Source organism: Cololabis saira, chromosome 24 (genome assembly GCF_033807715.1).
Source record: "Cololabis saira isolate AMF1-May2022 chromosome 24, fColSai1.1, whole genome shotgun sequence".
NCBI classification, from domain to species: Eukaryota; Metazoa; Chordata; class Actinopteri; order Beloniformes; family Belonidae; genus Cololabis; species Cololabis saira.
Window position 1 is genome coordinate 7549711 of NC_084610.1, and position 16539 is coordinate 7566249.

At 40.2% G+C, this 16539-nt stretch overlaps 1 protein-coding gene across 5 annotated transcripts in view; it reads left to right on the forward strand.

Annotated features, from left to right (window-relative positions):
* Positions 1–16539, forward strand: part of LOC133425087 (neural cell adhesion molecule 2-like) — a 436069-nt gene that overhangs the window by 308505 nt on the left and 111025 nt on the right. For all 5 annotated transcript variants that reach the window (XM_061715764.1, XM_061715765.1, XM_061715766.1 and 2 more), the window contains exons 4-5: positions 1680–1823; positions 5224–5361. In XM_061715764.1, coding sequence (XP_061571748.1) covers positions 1680–1823; positions 5224–5361 — 282 coding nt within the window. The remainder of the gene's footprint in view (positions 1–1679; positions 1824–5223; positions 5362–16539) is intronic.

Consider the following 16539-nt stretch of genomic DNA (forward strand, 5'->3'; position numbering starts at 1 on the left):
TAATTTTAGTTGTTAAATTTCTGGAAAAGAAAAAAGTCAAATCATACATGAGAGAAACTATTCAGTTTGTGGCAAAATATTTGTACTTGTATGAAACTGAAAATCATAATGCAAACCTGACATTTACTTTTAGTTCAGTTTGTGGAAAATGGTTGGCCTGGCTTTCTCTTTAAAACTTAAACAGTTATAAACCATTACAAACTGTAACAATAGGGCAAACGCACAGCATTATTTTGTATTTTGTGTCTTTCAAATAAAAGACAATTTCCTCATGACTACCTCATTCAAGGTTGTTAAAAAAATACTGCTATAATATCATATCGTAATCGTGACCTCAATATCGTGTATCGTACCGTATCGTGAGATTAGTGTATCGTTACACCCCTAGTCCTGACCCTGGCTAATGGAAACCAATACTATATATATATATATATATATATATATATATATATATATATATATATATATATATATATATATATATATATATATATATATATACTGAGCACTGTTCTGCCTAAAAGCCACCTGCTAATGGGACACATTTGAAACACCTAACTAACATCCTGACCCAACTAAGTGTCCAAAATGACTCAACTGGTTACTTTCAGCAGAGACTTGTTAGCTGAACACGTGCAGTCAGCCCACAGTCGGTCTGAGCTGGAGCCTGCAGAGCTTTCACACCACGAACAAACCACAGCAGCGTTGGCTGATAGTCGTACTGAGACCAACTCTCCAGATCTCTCAACAGTGCTGTTTCTGGCCTGTACCAGAGTGCAGGTCTGTGTTCACACTGAGCCAAGTGACCCACATTCATTCCCAGACTTCCTTATGGCTGACATTAATTTGCCCTTAGGTCTTTAAATAGTCCGTAGTTTATTTACTTAGTGACTTTAGCCTTGTAGTTTATTTACTTAGTGACTTTAGCCTTGGAGATGTCTGTCATTGATTTGCCACAGGGACGAATGTTGGAAATTAGCCTATGGCTATAACCATACATGTTTACACTCGTGTTCATTAACATGTACAGTCCCTGTCATTAAATAAATAAATTGAATTGAATTGAAATTGTGGTGGTGGTGGTGGTGTTATGGTGGAAAATTAAGTGTATTTGTTTTCTTTTTATGAAAGAAAACTACCACCATCCTGTCTGCACAGTGGCTAGTTTGGTGCATGTCAAACAGAGAATGAGCATTCAGCCTGCGTTCTTCAATTATAAGACCTTCCAGAATCGAAGTTTATAAACCTGTTATAGACTTAAACCAGCAGCATATTTCTACCAAACTGTCCAAAATGTGTTTTCAAAATTGCATTTTTTATTAAATTTTTCTTTTTGCAGACACATGTTTTTTTTTTCTGCTCAGCCGCTTGGCCAGCCCAACATTTAAACCTTTTATAATGAACAAAACCAGCAAACTACTTTGAAATTGGAACATTTCCCTCAGAGGATACAATCCCGACAGAAAATTGTAAGAAAATGTGTTTTTTGGAGAAAAAAAACTTCTAACCCCCCATAACCTTAAGTTCTGTCTCCAAACAGTCGTCTGTAACAGGACAGTAAGAGCACAGCAATTGCTTCTCATTTTCCTTTTGATGTTCAGACTTGCAATAAATTGCCTGAATGCTCAGAGGGGGGAAAAAAAAAAGCTGTTAAATCTCCATCTTGTTTGATCTCCCAGAGAGGCTGACGTTCCGGGATGTTCAGTCACCGCAGGAGTTCCGCCATGGAGAGACGGCGGAGGTGGTGTGTGATGTCATTAGCTCGCCGGTTCCCGTGGTGGTGTGGTACTACCAGGACAGAGAGATCACTGAGGAGTACAACAGTAAGTTATGATCACTTGGCTTCTCATTCCATCTACATTACCGTTTCATTTTTTTTATTGTTATTATTATTAAGCTGAATAGAAGTAGATCATTTAAATTCCACTATAAATTTTTATGCTTCATTACATGCATATTTGTACTGTACTGACTTTCTTGAGGATAAAAAGGTTCTGGGTTAAAGAAGGTTGTTTTTTTGGCAGTCGGAGTCTTAGTTGATCCGGCGACTCTTGTAAGTAATAAGAACCTTGCAAGGCAAATAACAGCAGATGTTGATGGTTTTGAAAGGTCTAAATTAAATAAATGATGCTTCTAGAATTGACCATAGAAGTGACTTTTGGTCTAATACATTTCGGAATATGACTGGGATAAGATTGAATTAAAAGTACAGGATTTTGATTACTAGTTAAGCTGGGCATACACTGTGCGATATTTTAAATCGTTTGATTCAGCCCCATCTCAAACTGCACGACTAGATCGCTGAGTTCAAAAGTTCACAGCCCACGATTTATGTTCTCACACTGTACGTCCCGATGCTCTGATGCGATCCGTCTGCTCACACTATATGATCATAATCCTCACATCGGACTTCTGTGTACTGGAACTGCAACGTCAAAAATAAGTTGAAGAGGAGGAACCCTGAACTGGGAGACACCGAAGATGCTCAGCAAAAACAAAGCGCGGCCTTAAGCCTGAATTATGGTGGCGACCCGCAACGCGGAACCATAAATCAGCCTTTAGCAATTTGTGCCATTCTGTGTGGCGATAAATGAAAAAAGATTAGACAATGTCGTGATTGGACAAGGAATTGGCTGGGCAGACGTGGAAAATGCGGCCTTTTCTTCTGCTATTAAAACATGATTTGTAATGTGAATTTGCAAACAAATAATAGTTTTTAACGTGACATCAGAGATTCCGCATGCTCTCTGTGAAAGGATGAGTCCAATCGGGTCGTAGCTGCTTCAACTGTGCGAAACCTTCACGAGGAGCGACCAGGATTTCAAACACGTTGGATTTTCTTGCGAGCACACGATTTGTGATCGGGAGCTCATCGTGAGGTGTTACTCTCTCGTCGTGAAGTGTTAATCTCTCATTGTTACCCCACGTTTACTGCATGAGGCACGAGCAACGATTGGGTCAAAATCTGGCCCGATCCAAAAAATAGTCGCACGGCTGGAAAATCTGTTCAAAACGAGCCGACAATCGCACAGTGTCTGCCCGGCTTTAAGGGGAGATCTCATGACCATCTAGTAGCTGCCTACCTTGTGAGGACGATATAAGGGAGGTTAAACCAAATGTATGCATCCATGGCTCCATGGCAGACTTTATGAACTTAATAAGACCCGAGTACATGTACTGATATGGTGTTGGTGTCTTTTCTTTACCAACATAGACCTTTTTTAAGAATAAAACTTGGCTTCAGGCTTTGCTAACATAAGCCCCAGGCAGTAAAAAGCCTATTTACAGAAATCTATTATCTCTATGACCTCAATGTGGTTTATTTAAAGCAGGGAAGGGGGGATCCCTTAAAAAGAGCATGAATATAGCAAACCAAAAAGAGAAAAAACTCATTTTAGAAGATTCAGTGCAGTGAGTGATTAGTGATCTGTATTAGTGATTATTAACATTGAGACTTAAATGCACGGAGAATACTTCCCCTATTGATGTTGCACATGTTATTGCAGTGACATAACATTTTCAACATACTGTGCAGGCCTTTTTATAAAATGTTAAAATACAACTTTCAGTATAACTTGACAAAAATGTTAGATAACTTTTCCTCAGCATCTGTCCCATACCTGTCCCCACTGGTAGCTAAAACTAAAACTGAAGAGGATACCACACTACAGTAAATCCTGGACGGAGTCGAGGTGAAAGTTGTGTGTGTTTTATGTTTCCACACTAAAGCAGTGACATATAACTGCAGCGGGGAAGAAGCATAAGCTTAAACCTCTGCCCGGGCCTGATATGGACCTCCCCAGAATTGCAACTACACATCAGGTCGATGCCGACTCCAACAAATGTGATGGGTCTGCTGTGTAGCATTGTTTTTCCTTCCTCATACGCTATCTCGGGGGTCTCAAGTCAGATAAAAAGACAGAATGTCACTAAAAATTACTGTTGCTCAAAATTTATCAGCTCCAACTCATATAAGAGATGTTTTATAGTGTTGATTTTATAGCACAGAGTAGCAGGAATGGCACTGAAATAACAGGATAGAACAGCCAACAATACTGCTCATCAGTCAGCTTTGATATTTGCGGTGATGTATGACTATAATAAAAGTTGCCAGATGAAACATTCTCAGAGGATTTGCTTTTTGAATGTAAATATGCCAAATGCACTTGCGTATTGAGAGAAGAGCTGCTCATGAGCCTCAATGTTCTCATTCTTGTTGAAAAGGTCTGCTAATGTGCCAAAATTACAGTTCTCTAGGAAATGCTTTTTCCTTCCTTTGTGCGGACTCATAATAAGACAAGGATATAGAATTCTATGAATAGAAACCCCATCAGCCTCGGAGGAGGCATCTAATTTGGACAAAACCCATGCAAACATGCTACTGAGAGGATGGATTATAGAGCAGCTGGATGGTGACATTCGGAGATGCTGCTTCCCATGAGACAAAAGGCAAATACACAACCCACATCTTAAATAAAAGAAACATAACAATCCAATGGATGCGTTTGGATTATACTGCAAATTCTCCCCACAAGAATTTCCTTGGCATTGTCAATCATCTTTCCCTCCCTTTGAGCAGAAGATGATGTATATCATTTATAGAGCTCTCCCCTGCTAAGCTCACCCCTTTCAGCTTTAATATTTCTAAATACCAGGAGGACGGTCTACCTAATTTGCAAAGAAAAGACAGAGGGAGAGAAGCACTCAGAGGAGAGATGCACTCTTACTACTCATCTTTCACTGTGCAAGTCTGCAGCAACAGTCCGAATCGGTGTGTAGGCTTCATCATTTCATCTTCACCATCTCCTTGATACACGGCTCTCTACATTTCTTCCACTTTCTCCTTGCAGGGAAAAAAAAACATGTCTGCACTGATTAGAAAGAGTGACCCCTTGAATCCTTGAATCTGTCACTTTTTTAATTGAAATTCAAATCTTCTGTGCCACTAAAGTGATGAGACATCCAGAGGAAGGGGTTTTTTTTTCCTCCTCCTTCTTTAATCATTTCACTCTAATTGCAATCCTTGGTTATAAATATCGTTGGAGAGAAATGAGATGGTGGCCGCGATAGTCCGGGCCAATCTTTGCACAGTAGTGTGGAGCTGTAATTACCTGAGTGTTTATCTGTGTGGGCTTTATCAGGTAAATGAGCTGAACTTGAGGATTGGCAGTGCTTTACACCCAGCGTGAATGTCTCTCGCTCGGTCTCCTGTCGTGTGTGAAGGCAGGTTCCAGGTGCTGCCCAACAACAACCTGCAGATCCTTCAGATGACCAAGGTGGATGAAGGCGTGTACCGCTGTGAGGCCAGCGTGGAGGCCCGCGGGGAGATCGATTTTGTGGACATCGCCGTGGTGGTCAACGGTAAGTTAAGCTTCATTTTTGAGTGTTTTTAATTCAGCTCGTATCTATTTTAATTATAGGCGAGCGTATTTCAAAGTGCTTTACGACATAGAACCGTAATTAAGTACAGTATGGATTAAAAGTTTGAAAACAAAGACTTCAGACTTGGATTATGAAAATGGTTTTAAGTTGCATTTCCTTGATATGGTTCCTAGAAACTTTTTCTCTTCAATTTAAATGGAACAATTTTTGCAGGCTTTAATTAAAACGGCAACTTCTCTGCAGCCCAGCTTCTCCGGTTTTATTTTTATTTAAACCCTGCCGTGTTTCTGGCTCAGCCTGTACATTTAGAGCAGGTGTTTTCACTAGCGACCTGCCATCTACCTGCAGAGGAGCTGGTTTAGTGATTGGAACAACTGGAACACGATCTTTACTTTATGCCGCCTGGATTATCCACCTCTGCTTTTCTGTGAGTAGGAATCTCATTTGGGATGTACTTGTATGTTAGCGCGCCATGCTTCTGCAAGTCTCTGGAGACTGCTTTTATTTTCCAGTAACCTTTTTCAAAGATCTTACTTTTTGTATGCAGGAGCAACATATTCAATAGGGGATAAATGATAGATGCACAACCATTTTTGTTACACGATAATGCTATTTTAGTTTGTTCTCCACAACATTTGACAACTTGTTACGCTCAATTTTACCGCCTGATGTAATTAAAAATGATTCATCAGTTAGGAAAACGTGAGCTGAGAACAGTTGTGTTAAGTTTATATTGAAAACTGGCTTCTGATGGATAGTTTCTGCAGGATTGTTGGAAAACTTTGCATGGTGGTATCTGAGGGGGTTTTTCAGCTGTGTGCTTGTTCCTGCAGGTATGATCAGTAGGTTTCTTTCTATAGATCTGAGAGTTCTCCCAGCTGTATACCGCCGAAACATGTCTGAAGTAGCGTGGTCCGCCCCCCTTCAGTGGTTTAAAAATGAGCAGCGGTACTTTGATTTTTCTATGCTGTGATTCACTGTTTAAGAATTCAGAATTAGTGGGATGTGATGAGAACTCTCTGTGTCTGCATGAACTCTCGCTTCTGCATTTTTCACCATCTGCAGCTGTGGAGGGATGACCAGTGTAAAAAGTGAAATAAAAAATGGTCTAGTTTTTCTACATCCTGTTTTGACAAACGACCTCTGAGTTTAACAGTCCACATCGTTATTTTATAAGTGTAGAGGTTATCTTTTGGAAAACTGGCAAATATATAGATTGTATCAGACAGAGGGAAAAAATGAGAAGGGTTTAAATTTGGCTCAGAAGTTTGCAGATTGCACACAGTTCACAGAAGTTTGTTTAAAAGAAGATGTTTAAAATGGACACGACATATAAAAGCAATGGTCAGGATAGTCTGGTGAGGGTGTTACAACCACCAGGGAGACCGTCACCTGGATGGATGGATGGATGGATGGATGGATGGATGGATGGATGGATGGATGGATGGATGGATGGATGGATGGATGGATGGATGGATGGATGGATGGATGGATGGATGGAAATTTGGCATATATCTTTAACTCATTGTTAAAGATATATGCCTATCTATCTAGCCTATCCCTATCTAGGGCTGGGCGATTTTGGACAAAAATAAAATCCCGATTTTTTTTCTCTGAAAACCCGATTTTCGATTTCGATTTTTTATAATAAATAAATTGAATTAATAAATTGTTTCAAATATTTGATCTTTATTTTTAAAGAAAAATAGCAAACAAATTTCCCTATTGGGAATGAAGTGCAATTGAAAGATACTGTAAATCCTCCTTGAGTTTAGTAAAGTGACAACATTTAGAATTTTCTTGACCAAACAAAGATGACGGGCTCTGTCTGTAATGCAGCCAGCTGCAAAAAAGGAAAATCGATTTTCCGATTTTCCTTTTTTTAACATCGATTGTGATTAATAAATCCGATTTAGATTTAAAATCGATTAATCGCACAGCCCTAACCCTATCCCTTTACACAGTTTGTTGTTTGTGTCTTCTCCAAACACTGAATACATGTAAATTAAGAAGCCTGTTAGATGTTAGAAAGTCAATCTGAAATGAAAAGCATCCATGGTAGTATGTTAGAATCCACCCATTCATCTGCAACCAGTCATTTCTATGCAGGGTCCCAGGGATCTGCCAGAGTGCATCCCGGCTCTCCTTCCAATGCTGGACAGGTTGTCAGTCCATCGCAGAGCCACATGTAGACAAACCAGCACAGACACTCAATCCCATCCTGGGAAATTTAGACTCTCCAGTTAACCTGACCATAAAAAAAAGGCCTGTCCCGGGATTCAAAAGAGGAACATTCTGCTGTGACTCAACTGTACGATGCAGGAAACTATGGTGCCCATGTTTAAGCAGAAATCGCATTCGTCCTGACTAGAAAATAGAGAATACGTAAACTCGTGCACAACTTGAGTTGTTGCTGCTGTTGACTGAGCACCGTTCTTCTCACGCTGGCGCCTACAGGAAGGAACCAGGTAATAACCTGCCAGTTCAGCCCATAGAACATTGATTCATAACATTTACACACGTTGGAGGATTTTCTCTATTTTCCTCAACAACCAGTTTCGTTCAGATACATTTCAAGACATTGTTTAGAAAAGCTGCAAATTATATAGCATCCGTTTGTTGCAGTTCCTTTGAATGCTGTCGGGTCTGTTAAAGCAGAGGCATTTTAGAGGGTATTTACACCGTTACAGTCATTTGTAGTCAAGTCGATGATTCTGCAACGGCACCTGCTGTTGTGCACAAACTGAGCTTGAAATTTCTGTCAATCGCGTTCACCTTGGGTTGGAAAACCACAACAGAGTCGCCAGTTTTGACAGATTAAGCTCCACTGACTCGAATAAAACCATGTTTAAAGGGTTCTCTTCCCTTTAAGCTTTTAATAGTGTTTTCCTCTTTAATTGAACTGATAGAATTTCATTTTATTTTTTTAATTACTGATCACTTTGGGAACTAAAACTAAAGGATGTCATTTTAATTTTTCTCATTCGTCCTCATTTACAGTTAGTCACCTGAGACTGCTGCAGTTATTGAAATGTCATTTCACCGAGGCCACGAGCGTCTTGTAACAGTTGAACAGCTGCAATATTGTCTCTGCCTATGTAATTCTCTCTCACCTAATGTAATAGGAGAACGGGCCTCAGCCCAAAAAGTATGAATTGCGTTCAATTTAGCACACCACTTACCTCACTTCTGTGGAAGATCCAATAAGCCTGCTCAATGAGGCATGGCCTATTACTGCACCGATGCAACACATGCCATGTGGCGCTAGGATGGGAAAGGCTGCGGAGCGCTGTGCTCAGTGTCCCGAGAGGAGTTCATTTTCGGCTGCAGCCACACCCAGAGGGGGGATGCTTGATGAAGTTTGCATCAAAGAGACATTATCTGCTGATTGTCACGCCTAGACACAAGTTGCAGGACAGTTTAGCCTTAAGCAGACAAAATCTGATTAGTCACCATTTGGTCCTCATGAAAAGTAAAGTACTTGAAGTGCATTAAAACCTTTTTATGTTTAGTGTGGTGCTACAAGGCAAGGAACTGTTACGACTATTTTTAGTTGTGCTGTGTTTTTCTGAACAAATGAAAGTTTGTATATGTGGGTGTTAGGAATGGGCGATATTTTACCTTTCACGTTATACCACCAAAAAAATTCCCCACGGTAAGAATTTGTCATCTCGCGGTAAAAACGATAAATTCCCGTTGATGATGTTTTTGTGTAAAGCTGATTTATGGTTCTGTGTTAAACAACGTGAAGGAAGGAAGGAAGGAAGGAAGGAAGGAAGGAAGGAAGGAAGGAAGGAAGGAAGGAAGGAAGGAAGGAAGGAAGGAAGGAAGGAAGGAAGGAAGGAAGGAAGGAAGGAAGGAAGGAAGGAAGGAAGGAAGGAAGGAAGGAAGGAAGGAAGGAAGGAAGGAAGGAAGGAAGGAAGGAAGGAAGGAAGGAAGGAAGGAAGGAAGGAAGGAAGGAAGGAAGGAAGGGAGGGAGGGAGGGAGGGAGGGAGGGAGGGAGGGAGGGAGGGACAAAAGAGGAAGGGAAGAAGGAAAGAGAGAGCAGGAGGAAAGAAGGAAGGAAGGGAAAAAAAGAAGGAAGAAAGGAAGGAAGGAAGGAAGGAAGGAAGGAAGGGATAAAACAAGGAAAGAAGGAAGGAAGGGAGAAAAGAGGAAGGGAAGAAGGAAGGAGAGAGCAGGAGGAAAGAAGGAAGGAAGGGAAAAAGGAAGGAAGGAAGGAAGGAAGGAAGGAAGGAAGGAAGGAAGGAAGGAAGGAAGGAAGGAAGGAAATGAGCCTGAAAGAAAGGAAATGAGCCTGAAAGAAAGAAAGAAAGAAAGAAAGAAAGAAAGAAAGAAAGAAAGAAAGAAAGAAAGAAAGAAAGAAAGAAAGAAAGAAAGAAAGAAAGAAAGAAAGAAAAAAGGATAAATTCCCGTTGATGACGTTTTTGTGTAACAAACATGGCGGATCTGAGAGCGAGATAGATTTATAGTTAAAAAGGTGGAGTTGAATTGGTATTTTTTTTATCGTTATCTGGATAAATGCCAGAAATTATCGTGATACATTTTTTAGTCCATACCGCCCATCCCTAGTGGGTGTCCATATTTAGGGGGAATCCAGAGCAGTTTCCTGTGGTATCAGATGTGGCCACCCGGCAAGATATTTCAGGAACTTATACTGATCTAAAACATGTCCTTGTCCTGAGTTAGGTACTATAGCACAGTCCCCAGTAAACTGATGTGTAGTAGTTGGTGTTGACTCTGTTGATTGGGGATACTGTAGGTAGGAGGTGACATTTTTCAACTGCCTCAATGTCCATTTCAAATAAGGTTGTCTCTTTCCATTTAGCCACATTACAGTGCATGCAAACAGAATTTTTATTTTCAAATTACTTCCTTTAAGGTTATCTTTGGTTGGCAAACAGGTACACTACTGCCACTAAGTGGTCTGGAGTGGTGCTTTGCCTGGTCAGTTGATCCTGCCGGGTTCATCACTGCCATTACGACAGCTGAAAGAACAAGGACGAGGTTGGCCTGTCAGTTTCAGAGCTTTTAGTTTTACACCGGACGCGTGCGTGCGTGCGTGCGTGCGTGCGTGCGTGCGTGCGTGCGTGCGTGCGTGCGTGCGTGCGTGCGTGCGTGCGTGCGTGCGTGCGTGCGTGCGTGCGTGCGTGCGTGCGTGCGTGCGTGCGTGCGTGCGTGCGTGCGTGCGTGCGTGCGTGTGTAAAAACAAAGAATGTAGATCAATGTCATTGGCAGTTTTTCTGTTTCCTTGCCACTTGTGGTTTACTCTTTCAGTCCCTCTTTGTTGGGTTTAGTCAACAAAAATGACAAAACTCTTTTTTTGACAAAGAGGATTGTATTCTGACTCTGTTATTGGATAAATGTACTTTGTAACTCTGTTTATCCAACACTATTATTAAAGCGGCAGCCTTCCATCTACTGTATAGTGATGATTGTTGCCAAGTGGCCATGACAAAACTGTTGAGTATAACGCAGTAGATTGAGAATTGTTTGCAAAATCCAACAAATCTGTTCTGTCGCAGATTTCGATTTCCAGCCCTAAAGCCAAAACTTTTCAATATTTCAATTGTTCCTCATGGCTGTTAAAGCTTTCATTTATTGAAGCAGGTCAGTTCAACATGACTATTCTCCTTCTGTACATACTGTAGAGTTGTGCAGAGACAGCAGAGTAGGAACTGTAGCAGAATATTTCCAAAGTGATCCCCAAGGGCTACCAGAGGACAAACTGTATCGACACCAACCTGCACTGGTCGAAGAACGCAGCCCCTGAAAACAAGCAGTTGGAGATAGAATAGATTGCTCCCAGGCTTAGGGACATCAATGAGTGCTACAAACCACATGTTTTATCAATCAGATGCAGACAATTAACTGCTCTCTGTTGTGGTACCTGGGGAGATGGCAGAGGGAGGAAAGATAAACAAACTGATGGTTCAAAAAAAAAAGAAGTTTTTCTCTGTTTGAAGACCCCCCTAAGGAAGAAACTGGAAAAAGAATGAGAACTAAGCAGTCTTGCTACAGGGCATGTTTGGACTCCATTTCTTCCGAGGTGAGATATAGCTGTCCTTAAAAAAGTTCAAAAAAGAATTAAAAAAGAATTCAGGATAAACCTGAGCCGATGTCATGCAAGCTGTTTTGACTTGAAGGATAAAGTACTTTTCAGTTGGTAATGTATACTACACAATTAGTAACACTTCCTTTCTTAGCCAGTCAAGTGAAGCAATGATGTGTGCTCATTTCTTTCCCTAAAGCATTAATACAAAAAAATCCAATTTGATGTCATTAAATCAAGATTATAATCGTAGCAGTGGATAATTTAAACCAGTAAAGCAACTTGATACACCAGCATAAACACTGATGCAAAGAAATTCTGGGCAGCAATCCCTTCAATAGGATAGAAGGAGCAATGGATACGTTTAGAAAATGTAATAAGCCTATCTGATTACAGTAACTTACGATAAAAATAAGGTACCATCTCCTCACCACCCCTCCCAACAAATATAAATATTGCGAACCCAAAATAGGGGCAAGGCAGCCCGAATTAGTAAGAATAACAGATGTATTATTTTAATCTGATGATACCAAAGGCCCTGTGGAAAAGGAAAGTTAAAGGGGGTTAGATAAAAGGAAAAAAGCACATCCCAGGTCAACAGGTCTGAGATGTAAGTTTGGTCAAAACCATTTAAGGCTTTGAAGGTGATCAGTAAGATTTTGAAATCAATGCAAAGTCTAACACGAAGCCAGTGAATGGAAACAAGTACAGGGGAGGCGTGGTCATGATCATAGAGTTCTGTGCCAGTAATGAGTCATGCTGCAGCATTTTCAATTAACTCGAGGCAACGAGGGAGCCCTGACTGGTACCTGAGTACATTGATCTGCAGTAGTGAGAGAAGACTAAACCATGCATGTCCTTTTGTAAGTCAGCAGTTGAAAAAGAGGTCTTGATTTTAGCAATTGTCTTAAATTGAAAAAAAAAAACAAGACTGAAATACATGTTACACTTGAGCATCAAAACTAAGGTTAGGATCAAATAATACTCCTAGGGCCCGATTTACTAAGATCCTAAATAAAGAGTACTAAATTGCGTGTGCACTGAAAAAGTTTGCACGTGCTGTTGTTGTGTGGTTTGCGGGTGATCAACTAAGATTGCGTGCGCAATTGATAACAGGTGCAAACTGCAGTATTTGAATGAGGTGTTGCGCGTCTTACGGTTTGCGGCGCAAACTTTGCGCCATGGCGAGTCTGGATGGAAAGCAGGATATAGTCGCAAGCGCAAAATGAAATTTGACGAGTTGGAGTTATAGAGATATTAGTGGAAGAGGCAAATTGTTGTGCCGTATTCAGCACCCCTGCCGTGAAAAGCACCCCCTCGTATATTCAATGATAAGTAGACCAAGAAAAAAAACAACACACTGACACTTCAATATATTTATATATTACACACTCACACAAACACATACTTAGGAGTTTATATTATATATATTTACAAATATTATGGAAGACAACACAGTAAGCAGGCTATTAATTAATGACATCAATAACCATTCACCCGATTTTTTATTTTTTACCCGAATCCATGAGCGCATTTAAACATGAATCATTAACACAAAACTGGACGCTAAACAGAACATGGACAACAGAACATGAACAGAACACGGAATGAGAATATCATTTTTGTCAGACGAGGGGGTGCTTTTCACGGCAGGGGTGCTGCATACGGCACAACACCGGGGTATGACAACTGCAGAACAAGTATAGGCGCAAAAATACAGACGCAATCACAATCCCTGCAAAAACTTTCAGGCTTGGTAAATCTCATTGCGCGTGGTAAATGGAGATATTTGCATGTTCCCCTCCCAGTATTTAGGATTTCTGGCAGGTACGCCCCATATTGATTATTCATCAGGGCAAAAGTACTAAATGAATTGCGTGTGCAATTTTGCGCATTTGAGAGACGCAGTCCTCTTTGCACGCTGTTAGTAGATCAGCTTGCACTTTGGTTTGACTGCTGTCAAGTTTGCACACGTTTTTACACACGCAAACCTTTAGTAAATCGGGCCCCTAGAGTTCTAGTAGAGAGATGGAGAGATTTCCACTAAAATAAAAAGAACTGACAGGATTTGTGGTATCCCACAAAATTACCTTGAACTTTTGTCATCAAACTTCAAGAAGGTTTGGGCCATCTGGGATATAATGTCAGAGAAACAATCTGGGACTTTCCTGCTTCATAGATATGTACAGCTGAGTATCATCAGCACAAAAATGATTTATATTATGGTCATGAATTAGCTGTCCCATATGTAGCTTAGACAATGGACAGGGAACCATGGAGGTGTTCACACGGACGGAGAAGTTCTGTTAGAGAGATATTAATGTAATAAGCTAAGAACAAACTCCTCAAAAAGAATCCAAATCAAACATTCACCTAGCTGTATTTAACAGAAGACCATTGGTCACCATAACAGCAGCTGTCTCTGAAAATACTGTTTTCTTAAATAATATCAGCTGCTAAAACCTTTGGTACAAAGGGAGAGATCAGAGGTAAATACATGAAATGGACATTAATGTTTGTCAAATGTTCTGCAAGTGGTAGAAAAGTCGAGAGTTCCTGGTATCGTATGACTAACGAGTTTAAGAAACTCCAGGTCAACCTGAGAGCACCGATCCAACTTTATTTTAGTTTCTTAGTTTTGAGAACAGCTTTTCACCCATTCAAGAAGAGTAAGACAGCCAGAACGTTCTCTAGGTCAGAGTGAAGGTGCTGAAGAAAGACATTTGCGCTCCTGCTTACGAAAGAATGGAGGACATTTTGAAAATTCTGTTCTACAATGGCTTTGATTGCTACATTGATTAATTCTGTGTGTCTAAGAGAGTAATTCTCTTCAATCACTGCACTTTCTTTCAAATGGCAGTTTTATAGTGTATAAGGTATGCAGGTTGTATTCTTGGATCGCTTTCTACAAAGCCAATTAATGGCTGAGCTGATTGGCTGATATAATGCTGTGGGGTCGTCATGGCTGCTCTTTATTGTGGCCCGTGATTCTAGTCGATCCCCATCTCTGAATTGGATGTTATTCAGCTGTATTCAGCTTGGAGCATGAGTAAGTCATGCTGTTCTTTTTGATACAGCACGCACGCTTCGCTGATGACTGACTATGCTTTAACTAGTCGTGCAGAACATCATTCTGTCTGAGAGCAGAGCTGGAATGGCTGACTGTATACTCTCCCCCATGTGAAGTCATCAATATTCATGAGCCTTTTCTCGCTCTCTCCCGCTCTCGCTCTCTCTCTCTCCATAAGCATTCACCAAAAAAAAGACTACTGACCTTCTGGAGTGCCCAGTGTTGCATCAAAGTAGACGATAGATGAGAATCATGGCACACCGAGTACAAGGGGCCACCCACTGAATGGCTAATTAACGCGAGGGCCAACCCGATCAGTTTCTAAAGGAATGCAGAACAAGTCGGGGTTATCTCAAAAGTAACCAAAGATGACTCATAAAAGCCTTCCATCTAATGTATATTAATGCTATCGTGAAAAAGAAGAGAAGAAGCATGTATTTGATATAGTGGAAAGTTGACATACCTGGGTAATTTGCAAATTTAATCATGCCCTCTGCAGCAGTTGCTCAGTAGTCTTGAGTTCCACTCGCGGTGAAGCTTTCATGCACTCTATCCTGTCTTGACATGCACTAACTTTTTATTCCTGAGAGTATAATCTAATGAAATGAGACATATTTCAGATATTCCCCTGAGGCATATTTACAGCACATGGGCTTCGCTTGCCAGATCACTTAAAAGAATAGTTTGACATTAAACTGTATATGCAAGAAAAATATGCTTCCTTTCTCTCTGGTAAAGCTAAGACTGATTCTGCTCTCCGAGTACAGTACATATCAGTGTAATGAGCTTGAGAAGTAGTGGAGAGAAGATACCATTGCCTGATGTTGCTACACTGGCAATTTTCAAAGTTTTTACCAAGCAACTACTGCATTAGGTTTTTGGGATTGATAACTAAATAAGCAAATATTGTACAGGTATGGTTTAGGGCAGTGTCTCCCAGAGATCTCTGGGGGGGCGCGAAACTTTGTCTGCTTTGAAATTATGCAGTTGTAAAAATTATATTTGCGAATGAGTCATTCATAAGACATTGTTAGGAATAATTTATGAATGTCTTGAATATTTTTTGTGTTTTTTATACACTGGTGACAAACACAGGAAATTATTTAATTCCTTATTATTATATAATTACTCAACATTTAATCTACTCCGAAAGGTCGTTAAAGGAAAAATGTTAAAAAATGTTGGTCTCATATTAAAAGAGACATTTTTGTGCGTATTTTAAACATTGGTGACATTGGAGAAAAACAAAGTCATATGTATACAGAGTAAAACAAAGAGAAATGTATCAAAAAAACATAATTAATGTTAATTTTATCAATTAAAAGACTATTTTGCTGCTAGTACGTACGGGTCGGGGGGCCTGGCTGGTCTTAGACACAAGTGGGGGGGGCTGCAAGGAAAAAAGGTTGGGAACCACTGGTTTAGGGGGTGTTGTTGATGGTCTTTGTGGCAGCCGGGCAGTGCTTGGTAGGGAAGTTAAAATAACAGTCTTTCATCATCTCTGTTTTGGTTTTAATCTTAAAAGGTAGAATTGAGAACTATTTGAAGTAAAACACCACTAACGTCAAGTTTATCTTTTTATTTGATCTTATTTTTTGGTAATAGTGGCTTCTGGTGATGCGTTCATGTGCTCAACAAATCAACATTTTCACCATCTGGACTAATTCATACAACGGCATCACTGAAGGCTCCTTTCATGTTGGGAAACTATTTTCTTGGAGGTAGTGTGTGTGTATGTGTATATGTATGTGTATGTGTATGTGTATGTGTATGTATGTATGTATGTATGTATGTATGTATATATATATATATATATATATATATATATATATACATACACATACACACACACACACACACAGAAATAGGAGTTTAGTGAACGACAATCATCTGCAGTTACTGTGGTGAAGATGCAGAAGTGAGAGAGGACTATCCTGGCCAGCCATACGGAATTACTTCACGAAAATTCTCTTGTGAAATTGGTGTGATACCGCTCCCATTCACAGCCATTTCCACCTGCACAAACTGTCAAATC